The following is a 19,471-nucleotide window of genomic DNA, read 5'->3' on the forward strand; positions in this document are numbered from 1 at the left end:
ACTTTAAAACCCACCCAATCCCCCCTTAATAAAACCTAACACTAACCCCTTGAAGATCACACTACCTTGAGAAGTCTTCACCCAACCGGGCCGAAGTCCTCAACGAAGCCGGGCAAAGTGGTCCTCCAGACGGGATTGAAATTCAATCCTATTGGCTGATTAGAACAGCCAATAGGATTGAGGTCGCATTCTATTGGCTGTTCCAATCAGCCAATAGGATTGAAGTTCAATCCTATTGGCTGATTGCATCAGCCAATAGGATTTGTTCTACCTTAATTCCGATTGACTGATAGAATTCTATCAGCCAATCGGAATTGAAGGGACGCCATCTTGGATGACGTCATTTAAAGGAACCTTTATTCAGTCGTCGGATGAAGAAAGAAGAGGATGCTCTGCGTCGGATGTCTTGAAGATGGACCCACTCTGCGCTGGAATGATGAAGATAGAAGATGCCGTCTGGATAAAGACTTCTGCCCGTCTGGAGGACCTCTTCTTCCCGGCTTGGATGAAGACTTCTGCCCGTCTGGAGGAACACTTTGCCTGGCTTCGTTGAGGACTTCGGCCCAGTTGGGTGAAGACTTCTCAAGGTAGGGTGATCTTCAAGGGGTTTTATTAAGGGGGGATTGGGTGGGTTTTAGAGTAGGGTTGGTTGTGTGGGTGGTGGGTTTTAATGTTGGGGGGTATTGTAGTTTTTTTTACAGGTAAAAGAGCTGATTACTTTGGGGCAATGCCCCACAAAAGGCCCTTTTATGGGCTATTTGTAATTTAGTATAGGTTAGGGCTTTTTATTATTTTGGTGGGCTTTTTTATTTTATTAGGGAGATTAGATTAGGTGTAATTAGTTTAAAAAACTTGTAAATATTTTATTATTTTCTGTAATTTAGCGGGGGGGTTTCGTACGTTAGATAATTGCATTTAATTGTATTTAATTGTAGTTAATTTAGGGAATTAATATAATTATAGTGTAGTGTTAGGTGTAATTGTAACTTAGGTTAGGTTTTATTTTACAGGTAAATTTGTCTTTATTTTAACTAGGTAGTTACTAAATTGTTAATAACTATTTAATAACTATTCTACCTAGTTAAAATAAATACAAAGTTGCCTGTAAAATAAAAATAAATTCTAAGCTAGCTACAATGTAACTATTAGTTATATTGTAGCTAACTTAGGGTTTATTTTATAGGTAAGTATTTAGTTTTAAATAGGAATAATTTAGTTAATGATAGTAATATTTATTTAGATTTATTTAAATTATATTTAAGTTAGGGGGGGTTAGGGTTAGACTTAGGTTTAGGGGTTAAGAACTTTAATATAGTGGCAGCGACATTGGGGGCGGCAGATTAGAGGTTAATAAGTGTAGGTAGGTGGCAATGACATTGGGGGCGGCAGAGTAGGGGTTAATAAATAAAATGTAGGTGTCGGTGATGTTGGGGGCAGCAGATTAGGGGTTCATAAGTATAATGTAGGTGGCGGCGGTGTCCGGAGCGGAAGATTAGGGGTTTATAATATGATGCAGGTGTCGGCGATGTTGGGGGCGGCAGATTAGGGGTTAATAAGTGTAAGATTAGGGGTGTTTAGACTCGGGGTTCATGTTAGGTTGTTAGGTGTAGACATAAAAAGTATTTCCCCATAAGAATCAATGGGGCTGCGTTAGGAGCTGTACGCTGCTTTTTTGCAGGTGTTAGGGTTTTTTAAGCCGGCTCTGCCCCATTGATTCTTATGGGGAAATCGTGCACGAGCACATTTAGCCAGCTCACCGCTAACGTAAGCAGCGCTGGTATTGAGGTGAGATGTGGAGCAAAATTTTGCTCTCCGCTCACTTTTCTGCAAAACCCGTAATACCAGCTCTGTCTGTAGGTGAGCGGTGAGCATAAACTGCTCGTTAGGACCGCACACCATTACCGACAAAACTCGTAATCTAGGCGTTAATTTGCCTTTTTTTAAGTCACATATTCAGTTTGTGTGCCTCACCACTCCCATAAGCGTGTTTCAAGCCGTGATTGGAGGTGCTAGGGTATATAGCTATTTACTTGTGTTATGTGTCTGTGTATTCTTTTGACTACGCTGGATTAAAGTTCCGCTTTTTTCAGATTCCAAGTGTGCTGCCTTTTTTTTCTTCACTTATATAACATTGCCTCACTTTGGGGTCAAGTCCTGATGAAAAGAGGTAGATGGTACATGATACCGTTTAAATTCCTTGTGCATGTGCCTAGTAATCTGAAAACCTAGACTGCAGCTGATTGCTGCATATGTACTATACACATACACATACGCAGCGGTATAACATCAGCATTACCTGAGCTTGTGATCTTCATGTTAAAAAAGGGTAAATCTGACTTTTACTTAATATATTTTATCTTGTAAAGTTCCCTTTGACTTTTATGCTCTTAAAAGTAAAATATTTTTTTCTTTCTCATAGTTTTAGAACAGAGTGTGTGTGTGTGTGTGTATGTGTGTGTGTATGTATGTGTGTGTGTGTGTATGTGTGTGTGTGTTAATGCCAATTTCAAAAAGAAAAAAAAACAACAAAAAACATTGAACTCTGACATTTAAAACAACCGGTTTGAAGGTAGTAAGATTTAATTGAAACATATTCAAATCCTTTTTTCATTGCATCAGGAATATTTCAAATAGTGATTTTACTTTAAGAGTATACCTGACTTTCAGTACATTTGTTCACATGCAATAAAAGTTATTTATCAAATAAGCAGGAATGCAAAACAGAATAGAGTAGCAAAATTCTCAAATATTCTAATAGAAAAAAAAATTAAGCAACTAAACAAACACTTATGATATTTAAAAGACTTAATCTTGTTTACAATTGTGCTAATATTCTATATTTAAAGAAACAGTGTACTGTAAAATTTTCTCCCATTTAATATGTTCCCAGTGATCCATTTTACCTGCTGGAGGCTATTAAATTGTTTACAAATATCTCCTTTATCTTTATTTTGTCTTTTAAAATAGCTGATTTGCCTGTTGTAGCCCCACCTATACAGAAAATATCAGCACTTAAGCACTGGTTATAGAAAAGCTACAGACATGAAACTGCCAAAGAATAGATACATATTAAAATAATAGATAGATATTAAAATATTCATTTTCAATTGCTCTTTAAGTACTGACTTGTTAACAAGCCCATTGTGCATAGAAATAAAATAAGGGAATCTGTTCTCCCTTAAAGACCATTTAAATGGTTGGGGACCTAAAAGATACATAAAAGCTATTTCATATAGAAAAAAACAAAACAAAATGAGCCACATAAAGTTTATGTTCAGCAGCTGTCATAACAAGTCACCAGAAACTCAAAAATGTTGGAGTTGACTGTCCTTTTAAGATTAAATCAATTTTACAGCACACTACACCTTTAAGAAAAGCAGTGTACTAGCGATAAAATGCACATTTGTATAACCATCAATTGCTACTAGTATCAAAATGCTAACTATCATTGCACCCAATCAGTATATTCCTAATAAATACACACATTTCTGAATATCTACATACATAAAAATCAAATATTCGTTATAATTGCAAGATGATAGATTCAACTGTATGTATCCCCTGCTCATTAACTGCTCCCAATGTGTATTATTGCAGAATAACCAGTGTACATCATATTACTAGGAGAAACAAAGATATATGAAATTCACATTTGCATTCACTGTATTGTATTATTTTCAAGCAAGTCCTAGTTCTATGCACCAAAACACAGAGAAGATGATAAAATAAAAAATATAAAAGATCCCCTCGTCCTGTGTACATGTCTTGTATCTGACTTAATTTCTCTGGCCATTTTCTCATTAGAAAAACATAATTTCCGGAGAACAATTTTTTACAAAGTTGTCTACACATATACATTTATTTTTTATTTTTTTCACTTTATCACTTTTTTTTAAAGGAATCCTGTTGGGAAAAGACTGAGAGGTTGATTTTCATTGGTTGGAAGGGGTGCTCGATAACCATCAAAATTTCGTGGAATACTTCCACTGGTGGATCCAGAACTATTACTTAATGTCTCAATGCTTCCGTCTCGCTGAAGTTCTGCAAAAATGAAAAAAGTCTTTATTAGAAGGGTTAAAAAGAAGGTGGTACAATATACATTAGTTTTACTTTAAAGAAGATGTTTTCAAATACAAATTAAAGGGACAGTGCACTGTAAAATTGTTTTTATATTTATGTATTTTCAATTACTTGCTATACCAGCTGCAGCCTTTTCGGGTTTATTTGTGTATATGAAGTAGCTGGTTTTGTGCTTTTAAACCACAGCCTATTACAATTGGTTAAGTTTCAGGTAATATAAAATCTCATTATGTTATCACTTTGTGTACACACATTTGCTTCCTTATCTTATATTTGTCTGGAAAACTAAAGCTCACTACATAGAGAAACCAATGGACAATGATCATGTTATTACTTAACTATCCTGCACCCCACTGGGAGTGTCATTTCTTCTGCTGGCTGTGTTTACTAAGGCTATTCAATAGCTGAGACTCCAGTATCAAAACTTTCAGTATAGGTTGGGATACCACAAGCTAAATTAGCTATTCCAAAGGCCAAAATAGGGGTAAAGGAGCTACTTGTAAACAATTTAATATACTCCAACAGGTAAAATGGATCATTGGGAACAATTTAAATGGGAGAAAATGTTTTCGGTGAACTGTCTCTTTAACCTTATAACTGCTGAGTCATTTCCGCCCTTGTGCTGAGCTATATTGGAGTTTTTAGATGCTGCTCATATTTAAGCCCTAATTTTTCAGTGAGAAACTCACACATATTATGTATTGATTTATTCAACAGATCCAACTGATTCAAGCATTACTATTATTTTATGCATATATCATAACACGTGAGAGCAAAATGTGTTTAAAAATCTATATTTTCATCAAAATTTTAATAAACAAGGTTGTAAAAAATAGAGCTTGTGTTTTTTCTAAAACTATGGTCAAATGAAGAAGGGGTTATCCTCATATAAATAAGGACCTTTGGGTATATGTATAACTTTAATCATTGCATAGGGCTCCCATGAATCGTCACTCAAACAAATTCACATTTATACACGCCAGGGGATCACTATTACCACAGAGATCCCCTGGTTATAAAAACATATACAGAGTATTTATTTAAAGAGGGCCTTCTGGGCTTTAAAACAAAGGTTCATGGTGCCTTTTTGATGACCTGATATAAGGGCCTAGAGGCCCAGCCTGCAAACAGTGTGTGCAAGAGTCTTTTTTTTTTTAGTGCTGACCTTAAAGGGACATTAAACCCAAATGTTTTCTTTAATGATTCAGATAGAGAATACAATTTTAAACAACTTTCTTCTATTATCTAATTAGCTTCATTCTCATGGTATCATTTGTTGAAGAAGCAGAAATGCACTATTGGGAGATAATTAACACACTGGGTGACCCAATAACATGAATCATATATGTGCAGCCACCAATCAGCAGCTCCTGAGCCTACCTAGGTTTCGTTTTTTTAACAAATGTTACTGAGAGAACAAAACAAATTAGATAATAGAAATAAATTGGAAAGTTGTTTAAAATCGCATGCTCTATCTGAATCATAAAAGAGTTTCATTTCCCTTTAAGCCTGTGCAGCTGTCTGGCACATCCAGGTTTCCGGGGCTTGAAGACTTCACAATGCAAGAGCATGGTGCTGTCACCAGCATCACCAAATTCCCCCATTAGTCCACTTGGTCAACAGGGATGCAGGGGTAAGGGGGGGGGCATGATAAGCTCCCCCCTCGATGACAACACATGTTATCATCTACAATTAAAGGGCCATAATAGTTGAAAAACAATATGCTCTCATTTGATATAGCATGTAATATTAAGACTATAAACCCTTCACTACTCTGTGTTTACCTCCACATAGGCTCCACAGGCCCAGAGTGGAAACTGCCTCTGATCGAATAAGCATCGCTAGTTACACGTTTGAGTTGTGCGAATAACGCTGCTGATTGGATCAGCTGAGGGTTCCGCTTCGAATCAGCAGTGCTCTGAGGGTCCCGAGCAATACTGCTACTGCTACTGTGTGTTTAACCCCTTTGTGGGGGTTAAACACACAGAAGTGTAGGGTTGATAGTCTTAAAATGACATGCTGTAATGAATTAGATCATGTCCTTAGATCATGTCATTTTTCTACTATTATAGTCCTTTAATACATTGTGTGTATGACGACCACATGATGTTGTCATTCATCTTTAAAAGGTTAAAGGAACATGCTATCCAAATGTCAAATCTCTTGAAAGTGATGCATCATATCTGTAAAAATCTGACAAAAAATATAATATGAACATCGCTACATAAAAAAGGTTAGATACTTTGACTCAAAATTACCTCAGTAGCCATGTGCTATTGTTAAAAAAACTTTAAAGTGATGGTAAAGTTCACTACTCTGCACAATAGCCTTAGAGGTATCATCAAAAATAAACATCACTGTTATTAATAAAAAAAATTAAAAACAGCCAAATAAAGCTCTTATGGCTGATACTATCTCTATATTTGGGATGCCACTCCTCTGCCCGCCGCTGATGTTCTCTTTTTTTTCCACAGACCTTTGTATCTGATATCCAATTGATCTCTGGGCCGTTAGGCGCCCAACCCTCCAGAAAATCTTCATTCAGAAGTAATGTGCATGTGCTACTTTTCACCCTGATCCAAGTGCACCTGGATGCCTATGTAGAGAGTACGCGGAACCGCTCTCTAGTCCGACTCACAGACTGTCGAAAGGCGGAACTTCAAGTTAGTGGAGGAAGGACCGGTTAATACTGAGATATAAAATATCATTTTTAAAAACTTAGGGATAAATAAAAAAAATTAAGTAACTTTAGTATATATAATAATGGTAACCTAATGAGCTATTCCAGAAAAATCAAATTTACCATCACTTTAAGCATCCAATTAGGATGCTAGTCCCAAGACTTGCAATGAAGCGTGCATCGGGCATGTGCAGGCACAGTCAATTTATTACCATCTACAGTTTAAGAAAGTTTACTCTAGTGAGCTAAAGACATTTTGAGGTAAAATATCTTATTTCCTTACATAGAGGTGTTTATGTGTTATTCTACGGCTATGCTGCATCACTTTCAAGTGATTTAGCATTTGGGTTAACATGACTTTTAGAACCTATTTTTAAAATCTTTTTATTTAAATACATTAGGGGATGCTGAGCAGAATAGCGAAATTTACCTTCCAGTAACCACAGATTCATATTACAAAGAGAACCATAGTATCCCTCATGGGTTTTAAAGGAACACTAAACCCAACATTTTACTTACATGATTCAGGCAGAGAATACAATTTTAAACATCATTTCAATTTACTTCTATTATCTAATTTGCTTCATTTTTTAAATATCCTTTGTTGAAGAAATAGCAATGCACATGGGTGAGCCAATCACACAAGGCATCTATGTGCAGCCACCAATTAGCAGCTACTGAGCATATCTAGATATGTTTTCAGCAAAGGATATCAAGAGAATGAAGCAAATTAGACAATAGAAGTTCATTAGAAAGTTGTTTAAAATTGCATGTTCTTTCTAAATCATAAAAGAAAGTTTTTTTGAGTTTCGTGCCCCTTTAAGCATATGTGTATATGTAGTTTAGACACATGGCACTAAACCATTTCAGTGAAAGACAACTATAAAAAATGGCAACAAAAAAACAAGTTACAAAAAAAACAGGGAGGTTCCTGGTTTGAGTTGTATTGAATAATAAAATGTAAAATTAAGAATTCTATTCTCACTCCAATACGTTGCATGTAAGACCTTAAAAGGACAGTATACGCTCATTTTCATATAACTGCATGTAATAGACACTACTCTAAAGAATAAGATGCATAGATACTGATATAAAAATCCAGTGTAAAACTGTTTAAAAACTTACTTAGAAGCTCTCAGTTTAGCTCTGTTGAAAAGGTAGCTGGAAAGCCCACTGCAAGTGGTAAATAAGACACTCCCCCCCCTCCCCCTTCTTTTGCATATGAAAAGACCCTTTACACAAACAGGAGCAAGCTGGAGTAGGTAGCTGATGGTATTCTCATAAAACTTTGGGGCTTGGTTAGGAGACTGAAAATCAGAGCAATGTTATTTAAATATAAGAAAAACTACACATTTTTTTTTTAAAAAAAAACAACCTGTATGGACTATATAAATAGATCATCTACAAAATGAGTGTATAATGTCCCTTTAATCACAATGTTTAAGAACCAAAGACTCAGTTTTCTTTTTTATTATTTTTTTTTACCGTGTGGTGGGGAAAACAATGTAACCTTTGAAACCAGGTATTGCCACGGTTGTTGAGAATTAGTGAGAACTTATACTCTGCTAAAAATGTAATTTTTGTTTTATTCAATGTCAATATAAGGAACAAAATTGTCCCTAAACAATATTTCGCTGTAGGGTAAACAAATGTGCTTGTCCCAAGCTTCCTAGAGAGGCCAAAAAGTAAATTCTGGAACTTAGGTTATCAAAATGAGGTAAATCGCATAGCTGGTTTAGGCAATTTATAGCATTTTGCAAACCTAGGTTACAGAATTATCATTCCCTAGAGAGAGTGGCACAAGCACAATTGTTTTTTACCCAAAAGCTATAGATATTTAATGCCCTTTAAAGTGACAGTAATGTTAAAATTATCTTTCATGATTCAGATAGAGCATGCAATTTTAAACAACTTTCCAATTTACTTCTAGTATTAAATTGGGCATAGTCTATGTATATGCACACTTTCTGAGGCACCAACTTTTACAGAGCATGTGCAAGAGTTTACAGTGTTTAAGTATATAAGTTTGTAATTGGGTGATGGCTGTCACATGATACAGGGGGCAGGGAAAGAAAATATATTTCAATTTGTCATAGAAAAAATCTACTGAAATTCAGAGTAAATGCATTTTTTTTTTTTACACATTTGTTAATTATGCACTTTTAGTGTATTTAATGGTCCTTTAGCTACTTGCAGCAAGTGGTTAAAAGGTACAGTAATGTTAAATTAAACTGTTATTATCCAGATAGAGCATACAACTTTCCAGTGTACTTCTGTTATATAATTTGCTTTTCTCTCTCTCTCATATATATATAGTTGTTAGTTTTAGTTACATGATTGTAAATCAACACTACAGTGATTTTGGAATATTGCACAATTTCCCTCCAAGCACAGAATCACCTTGTCACAAATCTCAGTTTTGGTTCTTAAGAGATATGGCTAAAACATCAGTGATTAAAATATATTGTGAAAAGAACAGCACTTAAAAGGAAGTTGGCCTCTCAAAACTACTTCCATGTATTTCACAATTGATCCGACTAGAGACATAAACCAAGATAATGAAACAAAATCACTTTGAACTCATCCAGCATCCCTGCTAGCATGTTTCTATTGAAGAAGGAAGTTTGCTGTTTCTGCCCAAATTGGATCTATTTTGAAGAGACAAATTGGTCTGAGACAATTTTTACTTGGTTGCATAATGATGTAATTTTGACTTATCAGAATCGGCATGATAATGGCAGTTGTCAATACTGTATATATTTTTTTTTCAGAGTAAGCAACAGAGCAGTATAACATTTACACTGCTTTGTGCTTTTTCAAATTAATTTAAAATAAGTTTTTGCTCATTTATTTATTGTATATGCCTGTTTTTTGTGTTATCTTTCACTTAAATTGAGCCAACAAGTTCTACAAATGTTGCATATTAAAAAAAAAAAAAAGAAGAAGAAGAAAGACTGAAGAATTGTGTCAGACAGCCACAAATTCTCCAGAGAGTCTTGTTCTAAAGAGCATGTGATCTAATGGAAACTATTAACATTGATTAAATGGTTCTTATATAAAAGTTGAGGTTTTGCATTTTGCTTTAAATCCTATCGTATCTGTGTATCTTAAATAAACTTTTTTTTATAGGGATTCTGAGCACATTTAATCTTACTTATAATCTGTTTCCAAAACATACACAGCTCTTGGGAAACAGGTCATTACACTTCCGTTGAACAGACCTTTATCGTATAATAGTTGGAGACGCTCGGCTCCAGGCCACTTTATAGCAGCAATGAGACAGTTTTGGGTGTGGGCTATTGTGTAATACCTACAATTTGCAATTTTTAAAAGCACTCTCTCTCTCTTCCTCATGCTTCACAAATTTCTGGGTGTGGGCTCCAATAGAGCACAAGTTAAAGACAGCACTGTTTGTAAGTTTATCCCTAATGTAACGTTCCTTGACGTTCATTGAGTGATATGTTACGAATCATCACACACAGCGCTGCTTTGTTTTGTTTCTCAGCTTACATTTCAAAAGAAATATAAATAAATTGTATGGTATTTCAGTTACTAGGTGTAATAGTGTGTGTGCTTGCTTCATTATTATTCTGTTAGCTTTTTAATATATTACACAATCATTTAAAAACATTTAATGATTTTTCAACAGAATTCACCATTAAAGTCTAGGGGAATTTTTGTAGATTGATAAGCTTTTCTACATGATTGTGATTAACTCCTTTATATCTAAGAATATACAAAACAGAAGCAAATACTCAAGAAAAACTGCAGTTTATATAAAGTTTGCTTCATTATTCAGTTACATTTTAATACATTAGCCGTTTTATAAGCAAAATTAAACATTTTGTGCATGAAATGTTTTGATTTTTTCTTCTTCACAATGACAGAGTTCAATACAACATTTATAACTACTGTATGATAATAAGGTACCCATTTTCTCAGCCTGACTATGGTAATTATAGTATACTGCTTTGTTAAAGGGACTGTAAAGTAATTTTTGTTCTTTTGTAGAATCTAAGATAGGGCATTTTATAATGTATTACAGGTTTTTGTAAAATGGAAGTTCCTGTACTGAGATTTTTTTTTTAATGCTTTTAAGGTGTGTCACTGTCCACCAATAAAGCAGGGGGGATGTTTTTACTTATAAGCCATTGAGCAATCATTCCTTAAAGGGACAGTCTAGTCAAAATTAAACTTTCATGATTCAGATAGGGCATGCAAATTTAAACAGCTTTCCAATTTACTGTTATCATCAAATTTGCTTTGTTACCTTGGTATTCTTTATTGAAAGCAAAACCTAGGTAGACTCATATGCTAATTTCTAAGTCCTTAAAGGCTGGCTCTTAATGCATTTTGAAAGGTTTTTACAACTAGATAGTGCTTGTTCATGTGTGCCATATAGATATCATTGAGCTCACTTCCATGGAATTGTTTATTTAGTCAGCACTAATTGGCTATATGCAAGTCTGTTAAAAGAACTGAAGTAATGGTGCAGTCTGCAGAGGATTAGATGCAAGGTAATCACAGAGGTAAAAAGTATATTAATATAACAGTGTTGGCTTTGCAAAACTGGCTTTAAAATCAAAATTAAACAGCTTTAATGTAACATTTTATAATGTAAAAAATACTTCATACATATTTATTTAAATAGTGGTTTTCTTCAATATGCACAACATATTTTTTTAGGGTTTAATGTCCATTTAAATGTATACATTTTTGGAACATCCCAATGACTTTCAGACCCTTCTTTGTTCTCTGTTTAGCGATATTACATAAAGCAGGACAAATATAAAATCAGTGCTGCTAAAAATCATTTAATTAAGATTTTTTTTCTCTCAGATATCTCTTGCATGATTTATAGCTGTGTCAAATGCTGCTATCATTTTGATAAAAGTTATTACCATCTCAAATAATTATTCATTAAATCATCAACAATGCAGAAAAAGTAAAAAATTCAACCCCAAAATATATCAGTAATATATACACACATGTAAGCTCTTTAGTACCGAGTACAGAAAAACACCATTACTGTGCACAATGAATGAAACTTGTTTGTTTATAAAAGTAGTGCATTAGGGACAAGAGAACAAGTGTTGCTCGCACGTTAACTGCGCACAAAGTAAACTTTTAACGCAGGCGGGTTAGCGCGCATATACAAGTTGAAAGTAAAAAGTTAGTGTGAAAGCGAAACCCGATGCATGCTAACTTCAGATATTGCCTGACACGCATTAGACGAACTGCACTAAACCCGAAGGTAGTTGAGCATATTTTACATTACAATGTTCATCACATAGAAGATAATGTTCTTTTTATTTAAAAGAAGAATATATATCAACTTAGAAATACAAAGACATTTAAGTGAAGAACATTGTAATGTAAAAACAGTAAAAACACAGTAAAATATACTTAAAATATTAAAATTAAATACAAATGATGTTTTTCATGTTTAAATGTATTTGAGTGGAAAGGGCTCCAAAGTGTGTGCATATATATATATATATATATATATATGTGTGTGTGTGTGTTTATATGTGTATATATATATAAAGACAAACACATAAGTATGCATGTTTATACACATATATACATATCAGAGTGGATACAAATCAAATTTTTTTTTTTAATCATATTTTTTTATTTAAATAAGATTGTTTGTAATAGTTTTTTTTTATAAAATGCTTTTTTTATACTACTTATTTTTTATCATGCATTTATTGCTTATGCAAATCTACTGTGTTTACTGGTTTATTAAAGGGACATAATCATCAAAGAAAACTTTTGGGTTTCAGATAGAGCATACAATTTTCAGATTTACTTCTATTATCAAATTTGTTTCATTCTCTTGATATCCTTTCGTGAAGGAAAGCAATGCTCTACCCAATGGATACCAAGAGAATGAAGCTAATTAGATAAGAGAAATTAATTGGAAAAGTATTGCATGTTCTTTCTGAATCATGATATTTAATTTTGACTTTACTGCAAATCTATGTACACAGAATCAACCTATACTAAGTTTCAAGAAACTCACTGAATAAGAGATTGTTTAAAGTGGAACAGATGTGCACAAGGACCTAAGTGTGAGAAGAGAGGTTTTAAATAGTTAAAACAAACTATTTAAATTGTTAATATTAAGGTAATGTTTATTTTGTCTTTAGTTAAATACAACTATTTAAATTGGTATTATAAAGGTAATCATTGTTTTTCCCTTTCCAATAAAGTACAGCTGAAAAGTTGATCAAAAATTAATGATTATCCTATTAAACTGGAGATAGTTCACCTCCCAATAATTTCATTTATTTCAATGATCTATCTATGCATATCTAATGATATATAACCAAATCAATCATGGTCTGTTATAACCAGAAAAATAATCTGAAAAGTTAATTGTCTAAAAATAAAAACCATGATATAAATCGATTTAAATCAGACTTTCTGACTAGTAATTTAAATTGTTATTTAAAGCAAATCTACCCTGATACACACACACACACACATATATATATATATATAAACACACACAAACACACACACACACACACACACACATATATATATATATATAAACACACACAAACACACACACACACACACACATATATATATATATATAAACACACACAAACACACACACACACACACACATATATATATATATATAAACACACACAAACACACACACACACACACACATATATATATATAAACACACACAAACACACACACACACATATATATATATATAAACACACACAAACACACACACACACACACACATATATATATATATAAACACACACAAACACACACACACATATATATATATATATATATATATATATATATATATATACATATATATATTTATACATACATGCATTATAGCCCCTTCCAGTCAAATACCTTGTAATATACCATTTACTGTTTAACCCTTATAAAACATTTTTTTTAAATATCTATATTAAATATTTTTTTTATCCGAAAGTGTTTATATGAGTGTAATACTTTATTGTAATGTATTTATGTTGTGCTTAGTGCAACTTTTTTTAACCTTTACACTTTAAACTAGGTCTTCAGGTGTACTAATCCTTTGAGTGCAAATCTTGTAATATGTGCATAAGTTAGTGGGTCACAATATTACTTATCACAACCCGTGCTAATATTATGCGATAGGAGCACAACTGAGAACAAGTATATATTGCATTTTCACTTTCTAAATATGCATCAGCCTAACTTTGGTCTGTTGTGATGGTTACCACATATTAATGTGTCTCATCAAAAATATTTTTATTAGCTACATTTCTATTATTATTATTATTCAGACAAATTTAAAATTTGTGAACAATTCTGGGCAGAATCACCTTAATGAAATAAAAGCATAGAAAACAAATATGAATATTATTTTTAGCTTTTGAACTCAGATCTTTCTAGTGAATCTTTAGCAATGAATAACTCCCCAATATTTTAGCACCAAACAACTTGTGATTTAAAAGGAAAAAAAAATAATGAAATGGGAAATAACAAATAATATAAAATGCAAAAAAATAGTCTTGTAGCAAAAATTTGCTTCATTTCCTAATTAGAAATAAATGTGAAAACAGTCTCCTAAGTGTTACATGAGGTGATAGTACTAGTTCCTGCTGCACTGAACAAACATGCGCCTATTTTAAAGTTTACTTCCTGCCCCATATATACAAAAATAAAAACAAATGTGACAGTCCCATAAAAGATCTATACCATATGTCCACTTTTTAGTATGAATATTTGTGGGATTTCAGACTGGCCCATGAATGGAACATAGTGTTGTAACACCTAGCATCCCTCTATCATTTTCTGCTGGTTACCCAGTTTGTGTTGGAACATGGAGTACTCCTTCAACATCTGTTTGCAAAAGCAAGCTCACATTTAAAGTATACAGCGAGAACTGGGCGAGTTAGTAGTGAAATAAAGGCTTCTATTAAGGAATTTCAATTTGTGCTGCCTTTAAACAATTACCTCAGCTAAATGGCCTCTTTGGCATTCACACCTACGGGAACAAAATATTCACCACATCTATATGCCCGTTTGTAATGTGGCTTTTGGACTTTTAATATGGAAGAGAAGTTGTACAAGATGAATTTAGTGCAGACAGAGATCCGGAGACATTGGTTTTAGCCATAGTCAATAAAATGTTCTTCCAGCATTTTCTGCAAAACTGTCCATGCATAAGCTTCTTTATTTTTTTCGCCTCACATCCCTAGTCTCCCATAAGTTCAGGAAGTGAAAATAGTAATTTAAATCAGCAATGAGTGGCGTATCCCACACTAATACTGTACTTATCCTGTCTGATTTTGTGCTTTCATCTCCTGCAGTACACAGCTGGCTTTGGTTACACGTCTCACGTCAGAGCTTTCACTGGCTCGGCAGCCATCACTAGCAAGATGCAGCAAAGAACAAGTCCAATCAAACCTCATTAGTCCGCTCAAATGATTAAATGGTTACTTGTTTCCAATGTAATTGCTTTTCGGACGAAAAGTGTTTTCTAGTGATTTAAAAAAACCTAAACATTTTTAGCTTTCTTAACCTATTTCCTCTAAGATTGGCATTCACTGTATCACGTTGCCAGTGAGGTATCAGGCTCTGCAAGACCGAGGGCAAATCAAGATGAAATCAAATTTTACATATGCTTTGGTCCCGATATTTCAAGAAATATTATGAAAAGTTAATTAATATTATGTTAGAAATTCTTGTTCAATTAAAATTTAAATATATAGGTTTATTACAGTAAAAAAAAAAAAAGAATTTTGCTATAATTCCTGCAAATTTATGAGAACAAACCACGTAGCAGATATATCCTGACAGATTTTTCTAACAGGTGTTTATTAATAATCTTATAAACAATCTCTTCACATGGGTTTAGGTGGTAAAATAAAATATAAATATTTTTCTAATGGTTTTTAGATTATCCTTTGTTCATGAATGCAATTAAAGGGTCATTAAACACTACATACATCTTATAAGCACGGTAATAATGAGTTTACTCCCCATCTCCCTCTAATCATGGGTGCTTCCATATTCATATCTGTTTTTCACTGCATTCCAGTGCTGATATGTTTGTACATGTAAAGCAACTTTCCTTCAGATACCTGCAGTGAAACCTAGGTTCCAAAATGGCGGCACCCATAATTAGAGGGAGTGTTTTTAGTATTTAATATCTGTTTAAGTGGTTGGAACTTCTAAAAATGAATAAATTAGCAACAAATTATAAGACATAGCACACGTTATGAACTGAGCTTGTTAGGAGATTGGAACAAGTAGTATAAAAATCCCCATAACATTTCTTTGTGAATTTTGTAGACAGTTCATTAGACAAATGTCTGTGATCGACCCTATACTTTACAGTGTTTGAAATTCCTTAATAATCTCCAAGTTAAAGGGACAGTATACAGTAATTTTCATCTAACTGCATGTAACAGACACTATTATAAAGAAGAATATGCACAGATACTGATCTACAGGGGTGGACAGAGCAGCCAGGAAATTAGGAGCTGGGCCGAGGGCCCAGCATGTAGGGGAGCCCATAAATGGTATCTCCATTGCTCCTGGTGTGCTGCTTAAGCTGGGGCTGACAGCTGCCCTATTAGTAAGTAAGCAGGACAGGAAGGCTACCATGTTAATTTGCATACATTTGAATACATTTGGGTCAGTGTAAGACAGTGGGGGCCCTTCCCTAATTTTTGCCCGGGCCCTGATTGGTCTCAGTCCACCCCTGATGATCTAAAAATCCAGTATAAAACCTTTTAAAAACGTGCTTAGAAGCTCCCAGTTTAGCACTGTTGATAATGTAGTCTGGGACACCCACTGAAAGGGGATGCGTAAAAAAAAAACAGACATTCACCACCATCCCCCTTCCCTGCATATGAAAAGGAAGATAACATAAACAGGAGCCTGCAGCAGTCTGTAAACGTGTGTATACATCTGACACTGTGGGGCTTGGTTAGGAGTCTCAAAATCAGCACAATGTTCTTAAGAAATAAGTAAAACTCTACATTAAAAAAAAAAAAACCACTTCCAGGTGGGCTATATAAATGGCTCATCTACAAAACATGTATGCAAATAAAAATCTAGTGTACAATGCCCCTTTAAAGGGTCATTATAGTAAAAAAAACAATTACATGCTATAATTAGTTAGACTTGTGACAGTTTAATGCTGTGTGTTTAATCCCCAGAAAGAGGTTGAACACATAGTCAAAATACCTCTTGGGACCCACAGACCAATTGATCCAATCAGCAACAATATTAAGTTGTGCAATGTAGATCAGTGGCAGTTTCTACTTGGGACCTGCAATACTCTGCAGATCCTGAATGGTTTTTCTACTAGGTATATAACCCCTTTGCGGGGGTTTAACACATTGCATTAAAGGGTTGCTAGTCTTACAAATTAGAGTATGTAATTTTTTGACTATAATGACCTAATGACCTATAATGATCGTTTGTACGTATGTCTTTTTCTTACAGCCAGCAATCTAGTCCCAAAATGTTACATTAAGCGTAATTTATTCATTTATCAATTTAACTTTTGTAACAATTTAGGATTTTAACATAGTATTCTTTGTATTTAAAGGGACATAAAAGTAATTTTCCCTTTTGTTCCATATAAAAAAGGATATTTTATTTTTGTCATTGTATGTTCCTGTGCTGGGGGGGGGGGGAAACAAAAACAAAAAAACTTTTTTTGTTTATATGCAGTTGAGGTAAGTCACGGCAAACAATAAAACAGAGGGAGATCTGTTTATCAGTCAGTGAGCAATCAGGCCCTAAGGCCCAGTAAGCGCCAAAATCAAAAGGTACAGTTTTAATAATTTTTTTATGCAGAAAGATTTTGTTTAACATGTTCAAATCACGATCTTTGATATAAACAGAAGCCTTTTTTTTTTAGGTTTTTCTGTTTAAATCATGAGGCACCGAACATATAAAAAACTGGGTAAAATTTACTTTGATGTAGTTGGTCACTACCAAATTCCCACAAGAAAGTAAATAATACAGACTATGCGTTTTAAAATACAAACTTCTGGATTTATGAGTCATAGTTGCATTTGACAGACCTCTGAATGACAGCCATTTATCTACTGACTGTAAATATATTGATTTAAAGCAATTAAAATGGAAAAGGAAATTTGCTCAATTTTGACTATTTTTCAGCTTATGCCATTACAAGACAACTTGTATCTTTACTCACTGAGTACACAATTATTATAATTTATTTTGTATTGAAGTTTGGTCTAACTATAAAATGTATGAAAACAAAATGTGTGCCATTCAATAATAATTCAAAAAATGTTGTTTACTGCCATATACAAAGAAGCTGCACTTATAGTCACATACATATCTGATAAGTTATAATATGTGCAAACGTTCGCTGTCTGCCATTCATGGGCTCTTTTTTTGACTTAACAAAACTTTCAATAGACAACACAAAAAAATATATATAAAAAGCACTGCCAAGCATAAATGTTAAAGCACTTTTATGGCACATTAATTCAATGCCTTAAGAAAATCTATATAGTCATCTTTTGCCCGGAACACTCATAAATTATGCTGTGTTTCTTATTTGTGCTTTTGCCGAAGTGGCCTATTCAAAGACTTGGTATTTTCTTTATGTCTGCTCTAAAAAAAAATATATCCCATCTCTGGTGCATTATTTTGTTTAATGGTTTTTCCTTTCTCTGAGTTTGACTTCCCCTTCAGCGAACTGTTAAGCACCATTTCAAAAATATCCTTAAAAAATCATTTGCTGGAAGAGATGACCCTTTACTGTACCTTCTGAGAATTGCACAAACTCCTGTACATCGTGGCAGAAAAATGATACAATGACAGCCAGTCTGATGTGTTGGGGTTAGTGGGGAAGCAACAGTAACTCTGAATATAAGAATTATTCTTCATCGGCTCCAAATGTCACAACACATTATGCTCAAGGCCTCAGCTTGCTGAAGGAATGACCCTTGACTGAATGAAAGTGCTGGGGGAGAGAACTAATTGTAGCTTCTTTTCACACGTCAGTCACCTTTCATAGCACCAAGTCTTTCAAGCTTGAATAACATCATGTTCCTTTTCCATCTTTTTTAGATATTTCTCCCACCATTTAGTATATCCATACTATGAAGTTTATTTTATACTACCAAGCCCTTTGGTGCTAAGGCAGCTGTAACAGATTGCAGGGAAGACAAAATGTGTTCCAGGCACTTGTGGGATTAAGGATACAAAAGTCCTTGCATACAAGGGAAATCTGACATTGTGTCCAGAGGAAAAAAGATCTAATTACTTTCGTGCATTTATTTCAAACTAGGAAGTGGCAACAATGCGGTTAAAGCGATCGGAAACCCAAATTTTCTCTTTCATGTTTCAAATACAGCATAGAAATTGAAACACATTTTCAATTTACTTTAATTAGCAAATTTGATTCATTCCTTTGGTATTATTTGTTGAAAATATTGAGTGAAACAATGACAAGAGGAATATATGCGTAGCCACCAATCAGCAGCTAGCTCCCAGTAGTGCATTGCTGCTCCCGACCCTACCTAAGTATGCTTTTCAAAAAAAATATATCAAGAGAACAAAGCAAAATTAATAATATAAGTAAATTGGAAAGTTGTTTCAAATTGTATGGTCTATCTGAATCTTGACAGAAAGTGTAAGGGTTTTCTGTCCCTTTAAGGAATATACCACCTAAAATAG

General features: G+C 33.9%; 1 protein-coding gene across 1 annotated transcript in view; it reads right to left on the reverse strand.

Annotated features, from left to right (window-relative positions):
- Nucleotides 1–2,548: 2,548 nt before the first annotated feature.
- Nucleotides 2,549–19,471, reverse strand: part of BCAS3 (BCAS3 microtubule associated cell migration factor) — a 2,220,355-nt gene continuing 2,203,432 nt past the window's right edge. Inside the window, exon 25 of the mRNA XM_053707348.1 lies at nucleotides 2,549–4,041. Coding sequence (XP_053563323.1) covers nucleotides 3,893–4,041 — 149 coding nt within the window. The 3' untranslated portion in view covers nucleotides 2,549–3,892. The remainder of the gene's footprint in view (nucleotides 4,042–19,471) is intronic.

This window comes from Bombina bombina, chromosome 3, assembly GCF_027579735.1.
Source record: "Bombina bombina isolate aBomBom1 chromosome 3, aBomBom1.pri, whole genome shotgun sequence".
In the NCBI taxonomy this organism is placed as follows: domain Eukaryota; kingdom Metazoa; phylum Chordata; class Amphibia; order Anura; family Bombinatoridae; genus Bombina; species Bombina bombina.